At 39.5% G+C, this 18,227-nt stretch overlaps 1 protein-coding gene across 1 annotated transcript in view; it reads left to right on the forward strand.

Annotated features, from left to right (window-relative positions):
• HSPA12A (heat shock protein family A (Hsp70) member 12A) overlaps positions 1-18,227 on the forward strand; it is a 48,400-nt gene that overhangs the window by 15,489 nt on the left and 14,684 nt on the right. Inside the window, exons 4-6 of the mRNA XM_052678082.1 lie at positions 3,426-3,612; positions 4,517-4,621; positions 6,869-6,985. Coding sequence (XP_052534042.1) covers positions 3,426-3,612; positions 4,517-4,621; positions 6,869-6,985 — 409 coding nt within the window. The remainder of the gene's footprint in view (positions 1-3,425; positions 3,613-4,516; positions 4,622-6,868; positions 6,986-18,227) is intronic.

Consider the following 18,227-nt stretch of genomic DNA (forward strand, 5'->3'; position numbering starts at 1 on the left):
GTGGGGTCACAACCCATGCATACCATCTCCAGAGCTGTAGCTGAGCAATCCTCAATCTTATGTATCATGTTGTTTCTGTGACTTTTGTGGCTACATTATGATGCATAACAACTTCTGCTTTTATGAATGTCCCTCGAACCCTTTGGATACAGCATTTTAGCTGTTGACTGAAATGTTGAAAGGTAGGTGCTTTATGGACAGCACACGTGTTTCAAATCTTAACTGGCATTTTACTTTGTACAGCTTGAAACACTATTTGTTTCTCATGTGATAACAAGAGTGTGGTTGTGATTTCAGACTTGTATAGGTATTATTTGAGATCCTGATTTGAAAATAAATAAACTAATTTGTCTGTTTCAACCAGAAAGGAGAAATGTGTCTTAGATGGGGAAGAACAATTATTCATATTTCCAATGGCTATTTCAAATAATTGAAAATATTTTGATAACAAAGTTGTATTATGTTTTTAGTTTTAAAAAGTATTGAAGGTGTACTGAGAAAGCTCATAAAATGTATTGCTGGTAGAGAAGGATTTGGGGTAACATACAGCAGATACTGAATTATGAAATGTACAGTAAAATAATACATATTTTAATAAATGTGAAATAATGAGATGCAATGAACAGAGCTGTGTTGGGTAAGAGTTAAGACTTCAGTGGTTCAAAAGGTACTAATAAGTTCCAGTACTTGGTATAATGATGGTTATATGTAGGATAATTTACAAACGTTTCTACAGAGTAAACATAAATTTCCCACCCATACTCAAGCATGTTTTCCTGAAAAATATCAAAGATATTTTATTGATATTCATATATCATTCATGTATGATATTTATAAAGATATTCACGGCCATCGTTGGCCATTCCTAACTTTGAAAAACTTATGGGATTTTGAAGGTGCAGGCTGTCTTTGGTAGAAGGGAGCATACGGTCTTTCTTCAATATAACTTCAAGCTTCAGTCTTTTCTTTTTTTTCTTCCCTGTTTGACTATGATTCTTGGCAGACACGTGCTTGCCTTTCTGCTGCATGCATGCTCCTGGAGGCATCCAGCTCTGTGAGATGACCCTGCTGCTTTGCTTCCCTGTTATGCTGCAGCTCTGGATCAAATTCTCATCTCACTACAAGGAGTGCTCTTTTTTCCTCTGTTAGCTGGATTCCTGTGTAAGGAAGGGCATTTCTCTAACCTTAGCATAACCTTATGATCCTTTCCACAGAAACTTTGCTTTGTCTCTTTTTCCTTTAATATACAGTCAGGTCTTGAGTGACTCTGTACTGGTTTGAGCAGCTCAACAGCAAGCCAAAGCCCTGCTAGCCCGTATTAAGCAGAGTGAAGCTGGGCTTCCCCTTGAGAAATGCAGCAGTCAGGTTTGTGTGCACATGCCTCTGGCTGCAGCTGCTTCTTTCCAGAAAAGATGTCATGCTGGAATATTTCTAAAGCTCTGGCTACAAATGGTGACGTCAGGCTTCCTGTTCTCCTGTCAGTAACACAGACTGAGAACTTCAGTACTTGCTGAGTAGTAACAGTGTCTGATTTTCATTAGCAACACGTCCAGAAATGAACACCTAACGCTCAGGATGGTAATGAAAATTTCAGCCCATACTACAGAGCATGAGTTTGTTTTCATTTAAGTATTACAGGTATCTATTCCAGGAGAGAAAAATGTGCCTACCCATAAAGAGAAGTAAAGAGGCATTGTTATTAGGCAGCAGCTAAGTACACGTCCTATTTATGGAATTTCCCACCAGTGACTCACAATGAATCATTAATGATTCCAAGTGAACACGATAGCAGTTTGTCTCCTCTCTGTTGTGTGGGACGTAACGTTCTGGTGGAAGAGGTGGTGCTTTCTGCTTATGGGCTGTGGAACCCCTGCATAATAGCAGTGGAACCATATGTTTGCTGTAAGACATGCTCACTGGTGTTGGAGTTGCCCAGATATGTTCCAGCAGAGGTTTGCAAGCACTGCCCTGCAGCAGAGCCCTTCCCAGCTGACTGTAGGTGTGGGGCTGAGCAGGAGCACCAGTGAAGTTGAGCAAAATATTTCCCAGTGGGTGAAGGTGTTTCTGTTTTCAGATCAGTGGGATTGCTCTCCGTACTAGAAGATTCCCTGCCATCACTGCTGCTGGTTCAAAAAAGGGCATACTTTGCTCTGTTTGATCCAGTTGCGTGGTCTTAAAGCTTCCTAGCAGTCTATAAGATCCTGTTTGCTTATTGCTTGGCCAAGATTGAATTTTTCAGTGTCAATGGTCTGCCATGATCTTGAGGTCAGTTAATTTTCAGTTGATTCACCCGGTTCAAATGAAAAAAAAAAATAAAAATAGTACTTCTACATAATCTTCACATGTCACGTAAACAAGAACCACAAAACAAAGCAGTCATTTTGTACCTCAGAACAGGGACTTTGGCTGTAGTGTGTTATGACAGCATGTTTTTCTATCTTCAGAAAAAAGTAATCAACATATGTTTTAGTAATGAATGCAACTGCCTTTGTGATCTTGGTTCCCTTTTGAGCTGCACTGTGATGATAGCTGATAGCATAAAGCAGTTTTTCCACTGGTGTTTTTTTAGGATAATGTTGTCTGGTAAGTGTTTGTTTCCCATGCTGAAAGTACTTGTGTGTGGGGCAGGGGGAAACATTAACGAGAGTTTCTTGTTCTTCCATTCTGCTGTTTTCATAACGGAGACGTCAGGAGAAAAGCAGAATGCTCACAGCTCTCTGTGATGCAGTTCTTTATGATCTTGTTACTTGCCCTAATTTCATTATTTGCCTAATTTCCTGTTACTTGCTCCTAAATTCCTAAATTCCTTCTCCATTTAACACAAAGTACAGAGGGTCTTCCCATATTCAGTGTTATTTATGTTATTTATTCTTATTTGTTCTCTGAAACAAGTATTGTGTTATTTTCATCTACTACCTTTGTGCCTAGCAAATCCTGCAGATGCCTGTGGGATCCTGATAAGATAGGATACTTATTTTCATGATTTTAGTGGATTGTTGTGAGGTTGAGGGAGTCTGCTTTATTTTTCACAGGTTTTTGTTGTTGTTTTTTTTAATCTAAAATTTTTACTACCGTTTAGAAGTTTAAAGGTAAATAAAGGTGAATAGAGTGTGCAACAAAGAGAGCTCACACCTGCAGGCATTTCTTCAGTGCTTCTGGCATCCAAGAGGTGAAGCCCATGAGTGGGCTTTGGTTTGAGTGGCTTGTTGAGCATCATTGCTGAATCGTCTGAAATGAGACTTGCATTTCTCTTTTCTTGAATGTAAATAAGCCCATTTCTTTTGGTATTATAAGGATCAATGTAAACATATTCAGAGGGGTAAGCAGTAAGTGCAATATTCTACCACATTTTTTCTAAGAGTATCTGAATTTTTCTGCTGCTGTAAGCATTAATATCACTTATTGAAGCTCTTTCACTTGAACAGACGATGGGAAGGTGGAGATCCAGGTGTATCCAACCAGAAGACACCAACTACTATCCTCTTAACACCAGAAAGAAAGTTTCATAGCTTTGGGTACGCAGCGAGAGATTTCTACCATGACTTGGATCCCAGTGAATCGAAGCACTGGTTGTATTTTGAGAAGTTTAAGATGAAGCTACATACCACTAGTGTAAGTAATAACTAACACTCTTTAATAATTCTGCGTTTACAGCTCAGGTCATCTTGCTGTGGAGAGAGCTGTATATCATATATATATATGTGTGTGTGTGTGTGTGTGTGTGTTTAGATCTGTTTCGAGAGTAAATGAAGTAAATGAAAATGTCAGTTAATATATTCCAATTCATTTTGCTTCTTGATGCGTTTGGCGAGTGTGTTTTGCTTGTATTCATTGTAGATCTCAGAAGCTCAGTATCTGCATCCCTACTTTTCCTGGCTGAAATTCTTAGCTGTGCAGGGAATCTGCATGAGGTCAGTTTGTTTTGGAGAATTTATTCAGAGAGCAGAAATGGAATATAAGAAGCATACTGATCTCGTATGCACAGGAACAAATTGGCCCAGAGTTCTTCATAGTAATTGCAAGTGGAAATCATGTTGTTAATTTGACATTACTCCTAATGATTATATGTTGATCTTTCCACTAAACCATTCTAGATTTCTGGGGCCAGGCCAGTACTTTCTGTTTTGAGGTGGGTGTTTGTTGGTTTCATGTGTTGGTGGGAGGCCAAAAATGCGTGCTTTTAACTCTTGATTTGGATGAAATATCTTTCATATGCAGCTTGCAGCAATTAATTACAGATGCGTTTTATTGTAATTATTTAATACTTATTCTGTTTTACTCTCTCTGCCTGCAGTTATTTTTAGACACAGTAGATGTTTAAAAACAAAGCTTAAAATAAACAGCAAATGTAATAGTCCAGGAAATTCAATTGATGAGTTAGATCCTCTCCAGAACCATTTTGTCACTTTTTCCTAGCCAGGTGGATAAAGAAGAATTCCCTTTCCTCAGGCAGTGAGAATTCATCTTGTGTTTACCTTTTCCTTTGAATAACTTCCAGTTATTTTCTTTCATGTAGAATCTTACCATGGAGACGGACCTGACAGCTGCAAATGGCAAAAAAGTCAAAGCACTTGAGATATTTGCTTACGCCCTGCAATTTTTTAAGGAACAGGCATTAAAGGTAGAATAATGCTTCCTTATCTAGATTCTCTATATTTATCACTAGTATAAATGTGAGCATAACATTCCTAACCTTGCTGAGCTTTGACCTCAGTTGTATTTGATGTAAACAAAGCAAGGCAGCTGTAGAAACTCTAGGCAGGCTGTGCACTCTAAAAGAGCTCTCAGTAGTCCTGTGGTGATTTCCTCTTGCACAGGGGAAGCTTGGTTCAATAACAGTAATAAGTTCTGAGTATCTTCTGTAGGGGATAAAACTTCTCTGTTGTTGCGTTGCTTTTTTTGTTGTTGCTTTGTTTTTATCATTAAAAATGTTGATTTGAAGAGAAAACTTAGAAGTGCAGGAGCTGGAGCTCATTGTTTCACTCAGTCTGCGTTTTTAACTTGCAAAGAAGTAAATTTGAGACTGGATTCTGGTCTTGCCCCCCATGCTTTTGATGCTGGGACAATTCAATGTTGTGTATTCTCAAAGTTCTCTCTCATGGTGAAGAGTGAACACCATGAAACACAACTGGTTGGGCACCTTCCAATCTCTGCAGTCCCAATCTGACATTGTTTTAGTGACTGATCGTAGGGAAGTCAGGTGAGCTGGATTTATTTTGTAACAGGAAGATTATGAAAAGCTGATTCACAGTTTGGTGAGTTGAATTTCCAGTGTCACTCTCCACAGTTATGACTTGCTAGTTAACATGGTGGGAGCAGTATGATTTCACTATTGCAGTGATCTGTGTAGGCTACTTGGTGTGGCTAAGAGGTTCAGTATATTAGCCTATTTTAAGCTACTATTTCGGGTGTTGGTAGGGAACTGCAAAATATTCTGCATTTTCCATTTCCTGATGAAATGTTACAATGCTCACTTGTAATCTTATCCTTGGGTCACGAGATTGAATTTGTTACTCTCCTGTGAAATACATGTCTCCAGTAAATAGTTTTTAGATTTAAGGTCTCATGTAAACAACCAGTTGTGAATTTAGTGTACATCAGTTTCAGATGTGCTACTGTATACAGCCAACATGTAGTAATTTCTGGGCCAAATCACAATCCTAAGCAGTGCTTGCATGAAATTAGCCCTGTTGATGTAAAGCTAACCTACTTTTCTGAATGGGATTAATTTATTCTGCCTTTATGGCCGTGAAGGAGCAATCAAATAATTACTACTCAAAATAATTATCTTTTCTAAGACTGTTGGAATTGCATTGAATAGTCAGTCACAGACTTGTCCCCATGCATTCATTGCCTGGGGAAATGTTTAGTGAATATGAATCCCCTATAGTTGCTGTGCTGCCTGTTCTGGGCTGCATCCTTACTTGGTGTCAATATAACATCCCTGTGATTTGTGAGTTCATGCTGTTGCTTAGGACTATGATATGTCCATTCCGACGGCCCTGAGCAGTACAGAGGTCCTGCTTTTCTACCACAGATTCTTAAACTGCAGTATAACTAAGCAAACGCAACACCTTGGCACAGCACACACAGAAACATATTTTACATTCTAAAGGCCTGTTGTTCACCTTTATGAAGCTTTCCCTGTTTGGATGGAGATTTAGATAGGACATATGGTAATGACATTTTACTTGGAACCTTTCCCAAAACATGTCAGTATATCACCTAATTTGCAAATGCAATACAGACTTTCCTCTTTTTAATGGGGAGGGGAAGAACAATAAAGTAACTAAACTACTCCTCAGTGCTTGCTTAAAGTAAAATTTTCAAGGAGCAATCACTTGATTTTTTTTTTCTTTTAAGACTTCAGCTGTAACTTTGCCTTGTTAACCGAGTTGTAAAAGTTTAATTTACGTGTGAGTGCTTTATAAAGGAGTCATTGAAAAATCTGGATTGTAAAACTTAATGTTCATCAATGCTTCTGATATTTTTCTGTGTATTAATCCAGATGTAAGCATGAATTCTTCAAACTAGCTGCAAATCCCCCACTATGACTACAAGTATACGTAAACATTCTCTAATATTCAGCAGTGCACGTGCTGCTTTTGGAAAAAGTAACTTTTCTATTTCATGTTAAGTAGTAAACTTTTCTGTGGGCCTCCTTCAGAAAGTGTCAGCCCTAATCCTAGCTGTTGGCACAGTGAAGCATTCTTGAAAGGTTGGTAATAATTTAAATATTTGGATTTGTAGCATAGGTGTAGCAGAAAAAGGATTGAAAAGAGTTTCTGTTGCTGGAACCTGCAGAAAATATTTTCTTACCAAGTTGACGCCCATCAGTTTACATTCACCTCTGTTTCTCTTTATTTAGGAGCTCAGTGACCAAGCAGGTTCAGACTTTGAAAATACTGAAGTAAGATGGGTTATTACAGTGCCTGCTATTTGGAAGCAGCCTGCGAAGCAGTTTATGAGACAAGCTGCCTACAAGGTAAGGTTACAGAGTGAGCTTAAAAATACCCTTTAAAGCCTTACTTGATAGGCTAAATGTTAAACTGTATTTGGGACAATTAGCATGAATACAAAAAACATAAACTAGTCTGGAAAAACAGTTGGGCTAGAAACATTGAAAGAGAATTTAGCTCAACAAAGCAGTGGCTTCACACCATATGTATTCATATTTTAAATGCCTTTTTATGTATTTGCTTTTGTGTATTGGTGTCCCTCACTGCAGACTGATATTGTAGTCATCTTGTACGTGATATTCCTGCTGAATTTAGTGCACGTGGAACAGATGCAGTTTTGAGACCAAAGAGAAAGCTGATGTAAAACAGTGGACATAATTTTGTTTTGTTAATTTCTTTAGGTCATCACAGGCTTTTTTCAAATAAGGAAAAAATAAGGAAGAGTAGGGAAAGCTTAGACCCTCCACAGTAGGGACTTCTTTCTGTTCCCATTTTCCCACATTTGGAATGAAAAGACCATATCCAGATAGTCTGGACATAAAATTAAATAAAAATGTTATTTTCACCAGTTTATCAGCATTTAACCCTCTCCCCTCCCCTCTAAGCCCCTACAGTCATGCATATTCCATATCACATGTGCTTTATTTCAAATTCAGTTTCTGTCTCTGATAGACTCGATGTGTGCATTCTTCTTTTCATCAAGATACTCACGTTGCATTTTATTTTACTTATTTTCTGTCACAGATACGTCATGCATGGTTTGTGAAACATGTAGCAGTTTGTGTGTAATTTGCAGAGTGCTCCTGGAAAGCACCCGGAATTTTTTTAACTGATCCTGACTATCTCTAATGTTGAGCAACATTTTTCTTAACAGTCTTTATTGTGGGATTGCTAATGCTAGTGCCAGAAGCAAAACATTCTTAAAGTTCTGATGGAAGGACACGGTTGTAGGTAAATCTGAAACACTAGAGACCCATTCATTATCTCTGTATATTGTTGTCTGCCTGCTGTCTGTGTGCATGTGTGCTCGTAAAACGGGAGCTGTGTAAGGAGCAGGGCAGAGAGAGGTAGATCTCTTGGCATTTCTCATTTGTGGCACAATGGAATGTTGTTGATTAGTGTCTGTGTCTGTGGTTTTGTCTGTGATTGTGTTCTTCTATCGGCAAGCTTGATAAATAGCAAGGCCTGATAAGGCCTTTAACTCAGGGTGTGTGATCATTTACAGGGAAAAAAAAGCATCTAGGGAAGTAATTGTATGTTTACTTGACACAGTTGATATTTATAGGAAAGGGGACAAGGACAGAAATGCAGAAAACTGAGAGTTCTACTTTAGCATTCAGTCTTCAGATTCCTGTTGCAGGATCCAGCATGTGTTTCAAACCAGTGCATGCTGACAGAGCAGAAGTTCCAGCCCTTGGTGTTAGCTATCGAAGCACGCAAGTGTCATGAAAGTAAGAGCTTGTGTTCATGAGAGTAATTGGAGCACTGAGCAGAGAACAGCATTGAAAAGGCAGTGGTAGAAACCTTGTTGCTGAAAACATGCTGAGGTACAATTGCTTCTGATAGTGGGAAATGAAATGAGATGTGGGCAATTGCTTGGGTAATCTGTGGCAAGTGATGTAACTCTGAGAGAACAAAAACACTGATGACTTCAGTCTTTGGTTCCCAGTGCTATCAAAATGCTACATGGTTCTTAGGCAAATCTAAATATTACATGGAGTTATGAAGATCAGGTAAAGTGGTGTAGGTCTGCTTCTGCTCTCAACATCTATCAGCTGTTGTCCGGCCTGCAATCTCAATGCATTTCTGACATCCACTCATCATTGTCTTGCCTTAAACAAAACACTTCCTGGAACTGTTAGTCTGTTTGAGGGCTCCCACAACTCTCCCTTCCAGATGCTGTGCTGTTTTGTCATTCCAAGGTATAATCTGGGTGTTCCTTTCAGCTCACAATTCTTCCTCTGACCTGCCATCCAGCCTACCAAAGTCTTGCTAATTCTACCTGCATAACAGCTTTTCATGTCTGCATAATTCTGAGCTCTCATCAAAGTTGTCACTGATTTTGTATCTCAGTTATTGCAACATCATTTTCGTGGCTTTGGCAACTGTAATCGGCATCCCTTTAGAATGCTGCCGCTAACGGGTTTTGTCACTTCACGTTTGACAGGGAGTCAACCTGCATTTGCCTCCTTCACCTGTGTCATTTCAGACATAAGCTGCATGTCCTGGCCACAAGTGTCTATAATGCTAACTCATTTTCCTCCTCCGAAACCCTCTCTAAAATGCATATTCTGTCACGCCTACAAAAATGTGACAGTGAGTGAACTACTGAGATGGGAAAACTGCTCTGCACTGCTTCTTGCTGTTACCCTGCCTGCGCTATTTGTATTCATCTGTTGTACTTTTCATATTCTTAACTCCTTTTCTTCATACTTGAATTGCTACCTCTGCGAAGCAGACATTTATTCTCATTTGTTTTGCTCTCTGGGACCTCTCAAAAGATTAAGTTTGGTAGGCTGTAGAGATCTTCATGTCTTTACAGTCTCACTTTGTGAATTGAAATAGCTTTGTGTCTGGATAATAGTCCACAGACACTTCTTACTGTTCTGTGCATCCAGAAAGCTCTAAAGCCGTGTGGCTGCTGTTGAGGTCTGGTCATGCTGGGAGAGAGCTCTGTGGCAAGAGTGGAGCATGTCATCTCTGTAGGATCCTAAAGCATGTCTGCAGATTTTAGGGTACATTGCATCTGACTCTTAGGATGCATCAGTCAGGTTTCCCATTGTCCTCACCATGAAATACATAGGGCATCATAAACAGTGTTCACTTTCCTTGTTTCTGTATTTTAGTTCTTCTGTTGCAAATACTTTGCTTTACTGTAGTTCCGTCAGAAGCTGTGAGTTTACCAGTCTTAGAAGGATTCCCATTCTCCTGAAGAATTTGCATTGTGAGAAATTAATCCTAATGACTGAAATGCTTTCTTATTTTGGTGAGTTTGGCAGTGTGGTCCACTTGGATAGCATGTGGGAGGACTCCATCCCACTCACCCAGCTGAGACCTGCTCTTATTCTTGTTCTCAAAGAAGGAGGGACTATCAAATGCATCGCGCCGTGCTGTGGCAGAGGTTTAGACCTCACCATGGAAGAGAGCTTAGGCAGGCCACTTCCTGCTTATGAACATTCAGCCTTAGTAGCGCAGCGTGTGAATATGGACACAAAGCCAGGATCCCACCTGCGTGTCATCTGAGGTCTTATGGACACAAGAGAATTCAGTGTTCTGTTGGTCCTGGATTACTGATGGTCAAAAATAAGTGTCTGCTAGTGGGAAGATGAAACTCTGAAAGTATTCAAGACCACTTGTATAGAAATCTGTGGAATGCTGGTAGGTGGGAATATTTGGTTCAGTCTTAACAGCACTTTGTTGTCTTAACATATTACTTACTATAAGTAGCAAATTTAATCTCTTTTCCAAATGAAATTCAGGCACTGTGGATTGTTTATCAGAGGGACACAAGATCCGATATTCTTGGCAGAGTCTTTCTTTTTAGTGAAGGCATTCTTACAGCTCGTGTTTCAATACAAATTCTTCAGACACAGTAAGCATGGAGCAGAATCTACAGACCGGAATTTCTTTAATGTGCCAATAGAAATAAAGCTTTAAGGGAGAATTTGGAGTTTGAGAAAATTATGCTGGTGCAGAAGCTGTAAAATAGAAAAGCAAAATATGGTATATCAAATGCACTCAGGGCAGACCAAGGGAAAGGGAAAGATGATGCTTTTTCATAAGCTTGCCTGAAATACCTACAGTCTTACAAACATCAATCTGTTGGTTTACTCAGAGATAATTTAGCATCTTTTCTTCCACTATGAGCTGTTGGTTTTGAAATGAAGTTTCAGGACTCTTAAGTAGATTTATATTGCAATTACAAATAGCAAATAAAATTATTTGCGTGTTAAGCTTGTATAAACAAACAGGCAATCTAGATTGTAGGATTAATTGTGTGAGCCTGGAATTGTAGGGGATTTTTTTTAACTGGCTCTTACACTGAATATTTATTCGTGTCAATGTGGAATGAATATGATGAGAATTATTATCACATTGTCTTTTGGCTTACATTACATTGCGCTGATCAGTACTAGCTTGCTCTGTAGGAATCTTCTTAGAAGAGTAAACAAATCTGTAAAGAGACTAACTTGGTGGCACAGAATCTCTCACCAGTATAAGTGTGAATACCTTGGAATGTAGCAATAAATAGCCAAGCTTGAAAGAGTTTTAAATGAATTATATCATATCAAAAAGAGATGCTACAGGGAAAACAAAAACAAACAACAAAAAAAACCAACAACACAAAACCACTCCTTCCAACTGCAAAGTGAGATTTTAGGATTTTAGGAGGGGCAGTGGGAACAGTGAGCAATATGGAGAATATGGCAACACCTTTTTCCTGTGTATAAATCCCACAGCCTTGTTTAGATCGTGAGCCTATGACTGATGTGGCCTCAAAAGGATATTACTGAACAAGAATAGATTCAGAACAGAATAGTTCTGCCAGTACACCTGGAAAGTGTGAGAACTATGTGAGAACTCAAAAACCACTCTCAGAAAAGACTGGTACTGTTAAGATTAAAACGGAAATGTGCTATATGCAGAAACCCAGAAACATTTTGCATTTTAATCTCCAACCAGTGTTTTGTGTACCATTAATTAATATTGTCCTTGTGCACAACTTCAAGTAAAAAATATTTTGCTAAAATAGCAGGAAATCTGTTAAAGGCAACAATTTTCTTCCAGATGAAAATGTAGCAGTTGCTTATTACAAACAGTTGGGTGCTGAGCAGTTTTGCAAGAGCTGATACTCAGGCTGAGCTCAATATGTATACTGTCATATTTTGTGAAAAGGCTGTGAGTCTTTGAGTGTCAGGATTTAACCAGCATCCAAACGTAATGTCCACAGTGAGCTTTGATGCAAACAACAGTGTTAAGATTGTCCTGTGGAACGTCACTTTCTAGATATCACGATATCTTGATGGTGATGTTTCGGGCTAAGTAAATTTTGGTTTGAACCAGTGTTCCCACATAACGATGCTTGCATTTATTCTTAGTTAGGATATTTTTGGAGGAAAAAAAAAAAAGAGTTTAGATTCTGTCTGTCTTGAAATTGGTTAGGAAGAGCAAGGAAGCCGTGCTTCCGGCTGAAATGAATGAGACACTGGCTTAAAAGGGCTCCCTTCGAGCTGCCTAGGTGGGCTCCGCTTTGTAAATCTCTGGAGGATTTATGTAATAAAAATAGCACACTTTATTTTTTTGTGCTTTTCTCTGAGATGTGTTTGTTCTGTTGTCACGTGTTTTTCTACCTTTTGGAAAGCATTTACTTATTTATTTGTTTGTTTGTTTATTTATTTTTACTTTAGGGAAAGGGAGAAAGAAGACAGTAAAATAGTTGCGGTCCTCCTGGCTTGTATTGCAGTTGGGGCTGTCCTCTGAGGGGGACTCACAGAGGCAGGAAGCTGAAGACAATAGAGATGTCAGAGCAGATAAGGAGGTTGTGCTTATTGAGAGCCATAACTGTGTAAACTGAAAATATAACTGGTGAATGAGTCGCTTTAATTAAAGGACAGTAAATGCATTACTGCATCTGTCACGTTAGTTAGCGTAGTTCTGCTTCTCCAGTCGAGCGAGACATGCTGAGATTTTTGAAACCCTGGCAGTGTTGACCCAGAGGCAGCAGCAGCTGTGCCTAGCTGCTCTGTCAGGATTTTTATATGAACAGCAAGAAAAATGAGTTAGGGCCCTTTTCCACCATATATGGAGATGGTAGTGGGAGCAACAGCCCTGTGCTGGGCTATTTACAGGTTCCTGAAGTAGCACCGGGCTCCTTGCCAGCATCTGCTACCTAAACCAACCGTTGGTGTGGAGTGGCGAAACTGCCTGCATGTTGGGCCCAGCCTGCAGGCACTGAGCAATGCTGATGGAAAAACTGAGGGACCTAAAGTTCTTCTTAAACGCAGGCTATGAGCCTGAACATGCTCTTACTGTTCTGTCATTTCCTCTCTTGATGTGATTTAAAAAGACAGCTAAAGAGCCTTAACCTGTTTGATATCTGATTTGAAGCTGAGCTTTTTCTTTTAAGTATAGACTGTTTTTTGGCATGTGGTGCACTTACAACTGAAATTTGCTTGTGTGTAGGCACAGCTCAACAGACTTCCTGTAAACTGCATAAAAAGCAAATAGTATTCAGGCAAAAGCAGAAGCGAGAAGCTGGTGAAAGCATGAAAACAGTACTTAGCAAAGGCAGAAGTGTGTTACGTATCAAGCATCCTGATTATTTGTAGTGCCTGGGGTTCTGCTGAGTCCATGCTTTCACTTTTGTGGTATTAAGATCTTCTTAATCATAAGGATTAAGATGTTTATGAAGTGATATATTTGGAAGGATTCTGCATCTTGTAGCAATGATTAATCAAGGAGCGAATATCTACACAGTGGGAGCTCAGCACAGTGGGAAATGTGTACTAATTGATCTCAGTTTACACATTTTAATTACCTAGCCAGGTCTACATGAAGGTGCAGGCACTTGACAAAACCATCTGCTAATCCAGCTCTGTAAGGTTTTGATTGTCCACTGCTGAGGCACAAGTTGGAATTTTTGCAGCTTTTCATTTTGCAAGTAAAGCAGGTTTTCGTAGCATTCTAGGTATGAGCAGATAAACAGATTAGTGCCTGCCATGCAAAGTATGTAGCTTCCTTGAATGCAGGCTCTTTGCTCTAGTAGTTCTCCCTGTAAGGTAGAATCTCCATTATGTGAAGAAAGGAGTGCTACGCTCAACATGTGTTTCTTAGGATCTTAGAAATTGCCTGGAAGGACCCTGAAGCTAAGAGAAATAGGTGGAAATCAGAATCTTCCCTCCATGTAAAGACTGTGCTATGTGGATGTTTCCAGTCAAAAGATGAAAATGGCCAGCTGAGAGATTCTAAACTACAGTGGGGAGCTTAGTGGGAGACTGCTGCAAGGCTGCAAAACAATTGTAAATCAATAGGGGCTGGTCTGAAACTACTGGTTAGGATTACTTATAATATATCTGTAGGAAAGCCAATGAAAGAAGATAATTGATCTGTCGAAAAGAGTCTTAAGTGCTAGTATTTCATTACAGGAGAAGGAGTAATAGAAGCCGAATTTGGAAACTATGCTTAAAAATGTCAAAATCAGAAAGCCTAAGTTAAAAAATAAGATGCAACTAACAAAACAGCTCAGTGAGAGCCACTTCTGTCCGTAATAAACATCAGCCTGAGACATAAGGACTTACATCTGGGGTTATTTTGAAACAAATGGAATGGGAGAACGTTGACACACCGGGCAGATATTTAAAAAGGAGGAGAGTCAGGCTTCTCTGTTGTGGTAATCAGTACATGCCCATGGTTCTAAAGGCATTTGTGAAATGACACAATATGAAAAATTGAAAAGCTTATGAGAATTTGATGGCTTAATTTTTCTAATGCATGCTAGTCATAAAAATTGCAACTAATGTCCTCTGCATCTTAGGGAATAAAATACGGAAAAAAAATCCTGATGATGCCACTTGGTGATATGCTTTCATTTAGTGTTTAAGCAGGATCTGTTGCAACAAGCATTTGGGGGCAGGCTGCAGAAACATCACCCTAATGTTGCTTCAGTGTCTCAGTGGTCCCACTGACCTTCCATCAGGCTGTCAGCACAGCCTGTCCATCACCAAATTGCCGTTCAGTAACGTGTGAGTCACATTCAGCTACAGAAGCAAGGTATATGGTATAAAGAATGGAAATGTACAGGTAAGCCATCTGAACCAGCTGTACGCTGAGCTGGGTAACAACAACCTCAGGCAAGATAAATTGAGGCAGTCTCACCATGCTTAGCAGAGGCATTTATCTGCATAAGACAGCCAAGCCATCTATAACAAATCCCTTCATCTAATCAGTGACCACACGAATGCAGAAGTTCTGACTTTAGGCAATACTAGTCCACAAAACTCATTATTCACAGAGCATGCTGAAAGTAAAAGTCACACTTCATTACTTCTCCAGGTGCCACATTTGTCTTCCTGCTTTTCAGAATGGGATATTGCCATGGTTTCTGAACAGCTGTTAGGAGGAAGCACTATTACCGATTCTGCTTTTTGTTTTCAGGGGAATAGTTTTATTAATACAGTAGGAAATAGAAATAAAGTATGAAATAGATTCTCCTGTGGTCTTCTGGTTCTCTGCAGCCAAATATAAGAAAATAAATTACTCAGGAATTGGGTTTCCTTCCATGAAAAGGCAGTGAACTGAGGCATGGTGGGTTTTTTTGTGCTTTAAACTCAACTTCTGCACCCTCAATACAGTGAATTTATGGTCTTCTCTGCATTTAATCTTTTCTTAGAATGACTGTGGCATAAAGCTACAGGACCTCTTAGGACAGCTCTGTTTTTTTGTTTTCAGACATAAATAGTGTAGCCTTCAGACTGTGTAAGAAATGTTTCCTTTTGATCCCAGAAGACTGTAAATTTCTCATTAAAATTACTGAACTCTGTACAGAAATAAATAAGGTCTGGAATAATTTTGGGCTTGTTCTGCTGTCATACTGTCAGATCCAAATGCTCACTGATATAGGCAGGGAATTGACACAGCATTCACAAAGGCATCCAGATGGGGTCTCAACAAGAGCAGAGCATGGAGGCAGTCGCCTCCCTCACCCTGCTGGCCCCCCCCCTTTTGGTGCAGCTTAGGATAATGCTGACCTTTCGAGCAGGATGCTACTGGCTCATGTCCATCTTTTTATCCACCAGGATCCTCAAGTCCTTCCCCACAAGTCTGTTGTCACTGAATTGTTGTCCCATTCTGTAGTCATCTCAGTGATTGCCCCAACCCTAGTTCAACACCTTGCCCTTGGCTGTACTGAATCTCATTAAGCCCTTGTAGGCCTGCTTGCCTGCTTTTCAAATGTGATGGAGAGTGGCTTGGCAGCCACATCAGCCAGTTCTTGGAATAAACTTGTTAATATATATTGGTTGGTGGTGTTTACCAAACCCACTATAAGAGTTCAAGTTTGAGATATTTTATAATTGTATATCCTGATTTCCTGCAGCTCCTCAGTAAGCAGCAGTTCAGGCTTCCTGTATGAGGGCCTTAAGAAGTGCGTACATTTTCTGTGGATTAGGTACTTTGTTTGAGCTGCTGGTATATGCTGGCACTGGGAATAGAAAAACCATTGAAATGCATACATTCTGATTCTTTAATGCAAGGGGAAGTTTTGTGTGTGTGTGTGTGTGTGTGTGTGTGTGAGTGTGTGTACACATCTATAAGGTTTCTACTTCGTCAAGGCAGAAGGGAAGACACCTGGGTTCTCAAAGAAAGCTATCTGTAATCTCCAAATCCCAAGGACCATTTGAAGATGGAATTCCATTGGGATTTGTCATTCTAAGTCTTTCATGTTTTCTAATTATGCTAATGGCAAGTGTACAAATGAGAATTATTCCAAGAGTCTACTCCAATTTAGTGTCCCTTTCTTTAAACTGATTGGCTTTTATGTTTGTTGTCTTTCATGATTTATATTTCCTTTGTCTGCAAAATGAAGTTACTGCTGTTCACTCATAACCTGAGTTTTCACTTCTCTCTCAAGTAGTTTTCTCATGCAGAGATGAGTATCTCTGTCCTAGCAGATAACTATAAGATGGAGAAATGTACACTGAAGGAATTCTGTAGCTGTGATAATTATCCATTATGTTTTCACTTGTGAAATACAAAATACAATCAGTGCGAGCAGATCTGAATAGGACAAAGGACAGCCTGTGCCACAAACCTAGTTTTAGGGCAACAGACTACAATAGTTTGAAAACATATGCATTTTTTAACATATATTTGCATATATGCATAGCAAATAATGTTTAAGAGAAAGCAAAAAGCTCTTGGTTCTGAAAAGCAGCAAGTGATACTATGATACTGTAAGTATCAGATCTTTATAGAATCAATTATCACTGAAACATTGGGTTGACTATTTAAAAAAGAGAAAGAATGGGGGGAAAGATCAATTCTCTGTTTTCATCTAGGCACTTAAAATCCAAGGATAAATTTTCCAAAGCAGCAGAGCTCCCAGTGGCTCCTCCTGCTGTCTTTGCCAAAACCAGTCACTGTGCTGTGGTACCTATAGGAATCTGGGTGCATTTGAATGTTCTGTTTTCTTTGTGGCTGCAGAGCAATTTTAAGAACCTGTCTTTGAACCAATAAGTTGCCTGAGCTAAAGGTGCTGCTTGACCTCCCTCTGCTATGTTTATTCATGAGTTGCACGCTGCACTGCGGTACTCTCGTTGTTCCTGAAGACTGATGGCAGAGCATTGGTCTGTGATGATGGCATAGTGATTTTCAGACTGGTCTTTCATGAGTCTTCCTTAAGTGTTAAGGCTGAAGGTCTATCAAAACTGTACAAACTGTATTTTTGATGCAATCAAAATGACATCCTCTAGCCTTACTCCCTGTCAACCCAGCGTCTCCTTATGTGCTTCTGAGTAACAATACTGAGGCTCATTTCTCATGTTGCTCATCTTTCCTGGCATTCTCTGCCTTAATTAGGTCTCAGTCATCTATTTGTGACATCCTAATTTGATGCCATAAAAATGGAGAAAGTGCTAGCTAGTGAAAAAGGAGGAGGATTAGAGAAGAGCTTGCTTAGTGAGGCACTAAGTGGCTGGTGTTATCATGAATCTGTTAACACAATGAACTGATTAGTTTAAACAGTGAAATTTCACGAGGCTCTTAATTTCCAACTGCTGTTTTGTGTTGCCTGGATGGAGTCACACAATACTTTCTTCGTGCAGGCTGCATAGTGCTTAACTTGCAATCATAGCTTTCCTATTGTTACTAATTATAATAAATATCTTGGAAAATACAGAAATGTTGATGCTAATTCACAGCTTCTGTTTTTCTAGCTGAATGATGTTGTACTTTATTAGGAAATAAAGCAGGGCTTTATTTCCCAATGAGCCATATTGTCTTTACAAAGCTATTTCATGGAATCCAACTTTTCAAATTTATCTCTGGAGCCTGGAAATATGCCTTTAGTGGTAAAAACAGTTTTTAAATGTTCTTTCTGCCACCAAGAAGAGTAGATCATTACACCCACCTAGTCTATGCCACTGCTTCAAAAGCAAATAGAGTAACATGCTTGGTGGAGGTGGCCAACTGTGAAAGCTGCATGGAGGCCCAACACTTGAATAGCGTGGACTTCTGAAATCAGCTTCATCACTGATCCAGTTCCACCATGGA

Source organism: Tympanuchus pallidicinctus, unplaced genomic scaffold (genome assembly GCF_026119805.1).
Source record: "Tympanuchus pallidicinctus isolate F22 unplaced genomic scaffold, pur_lepc_1.0 scaffold16, whole genome shotgun sequence".
Taxonomy (NCBI): Eukaryota; Metazoa; Chordata; class Aves; order Galliformes; family Phasianidae; genus Tympanuchus; species Tympanuchus pallidicinctus.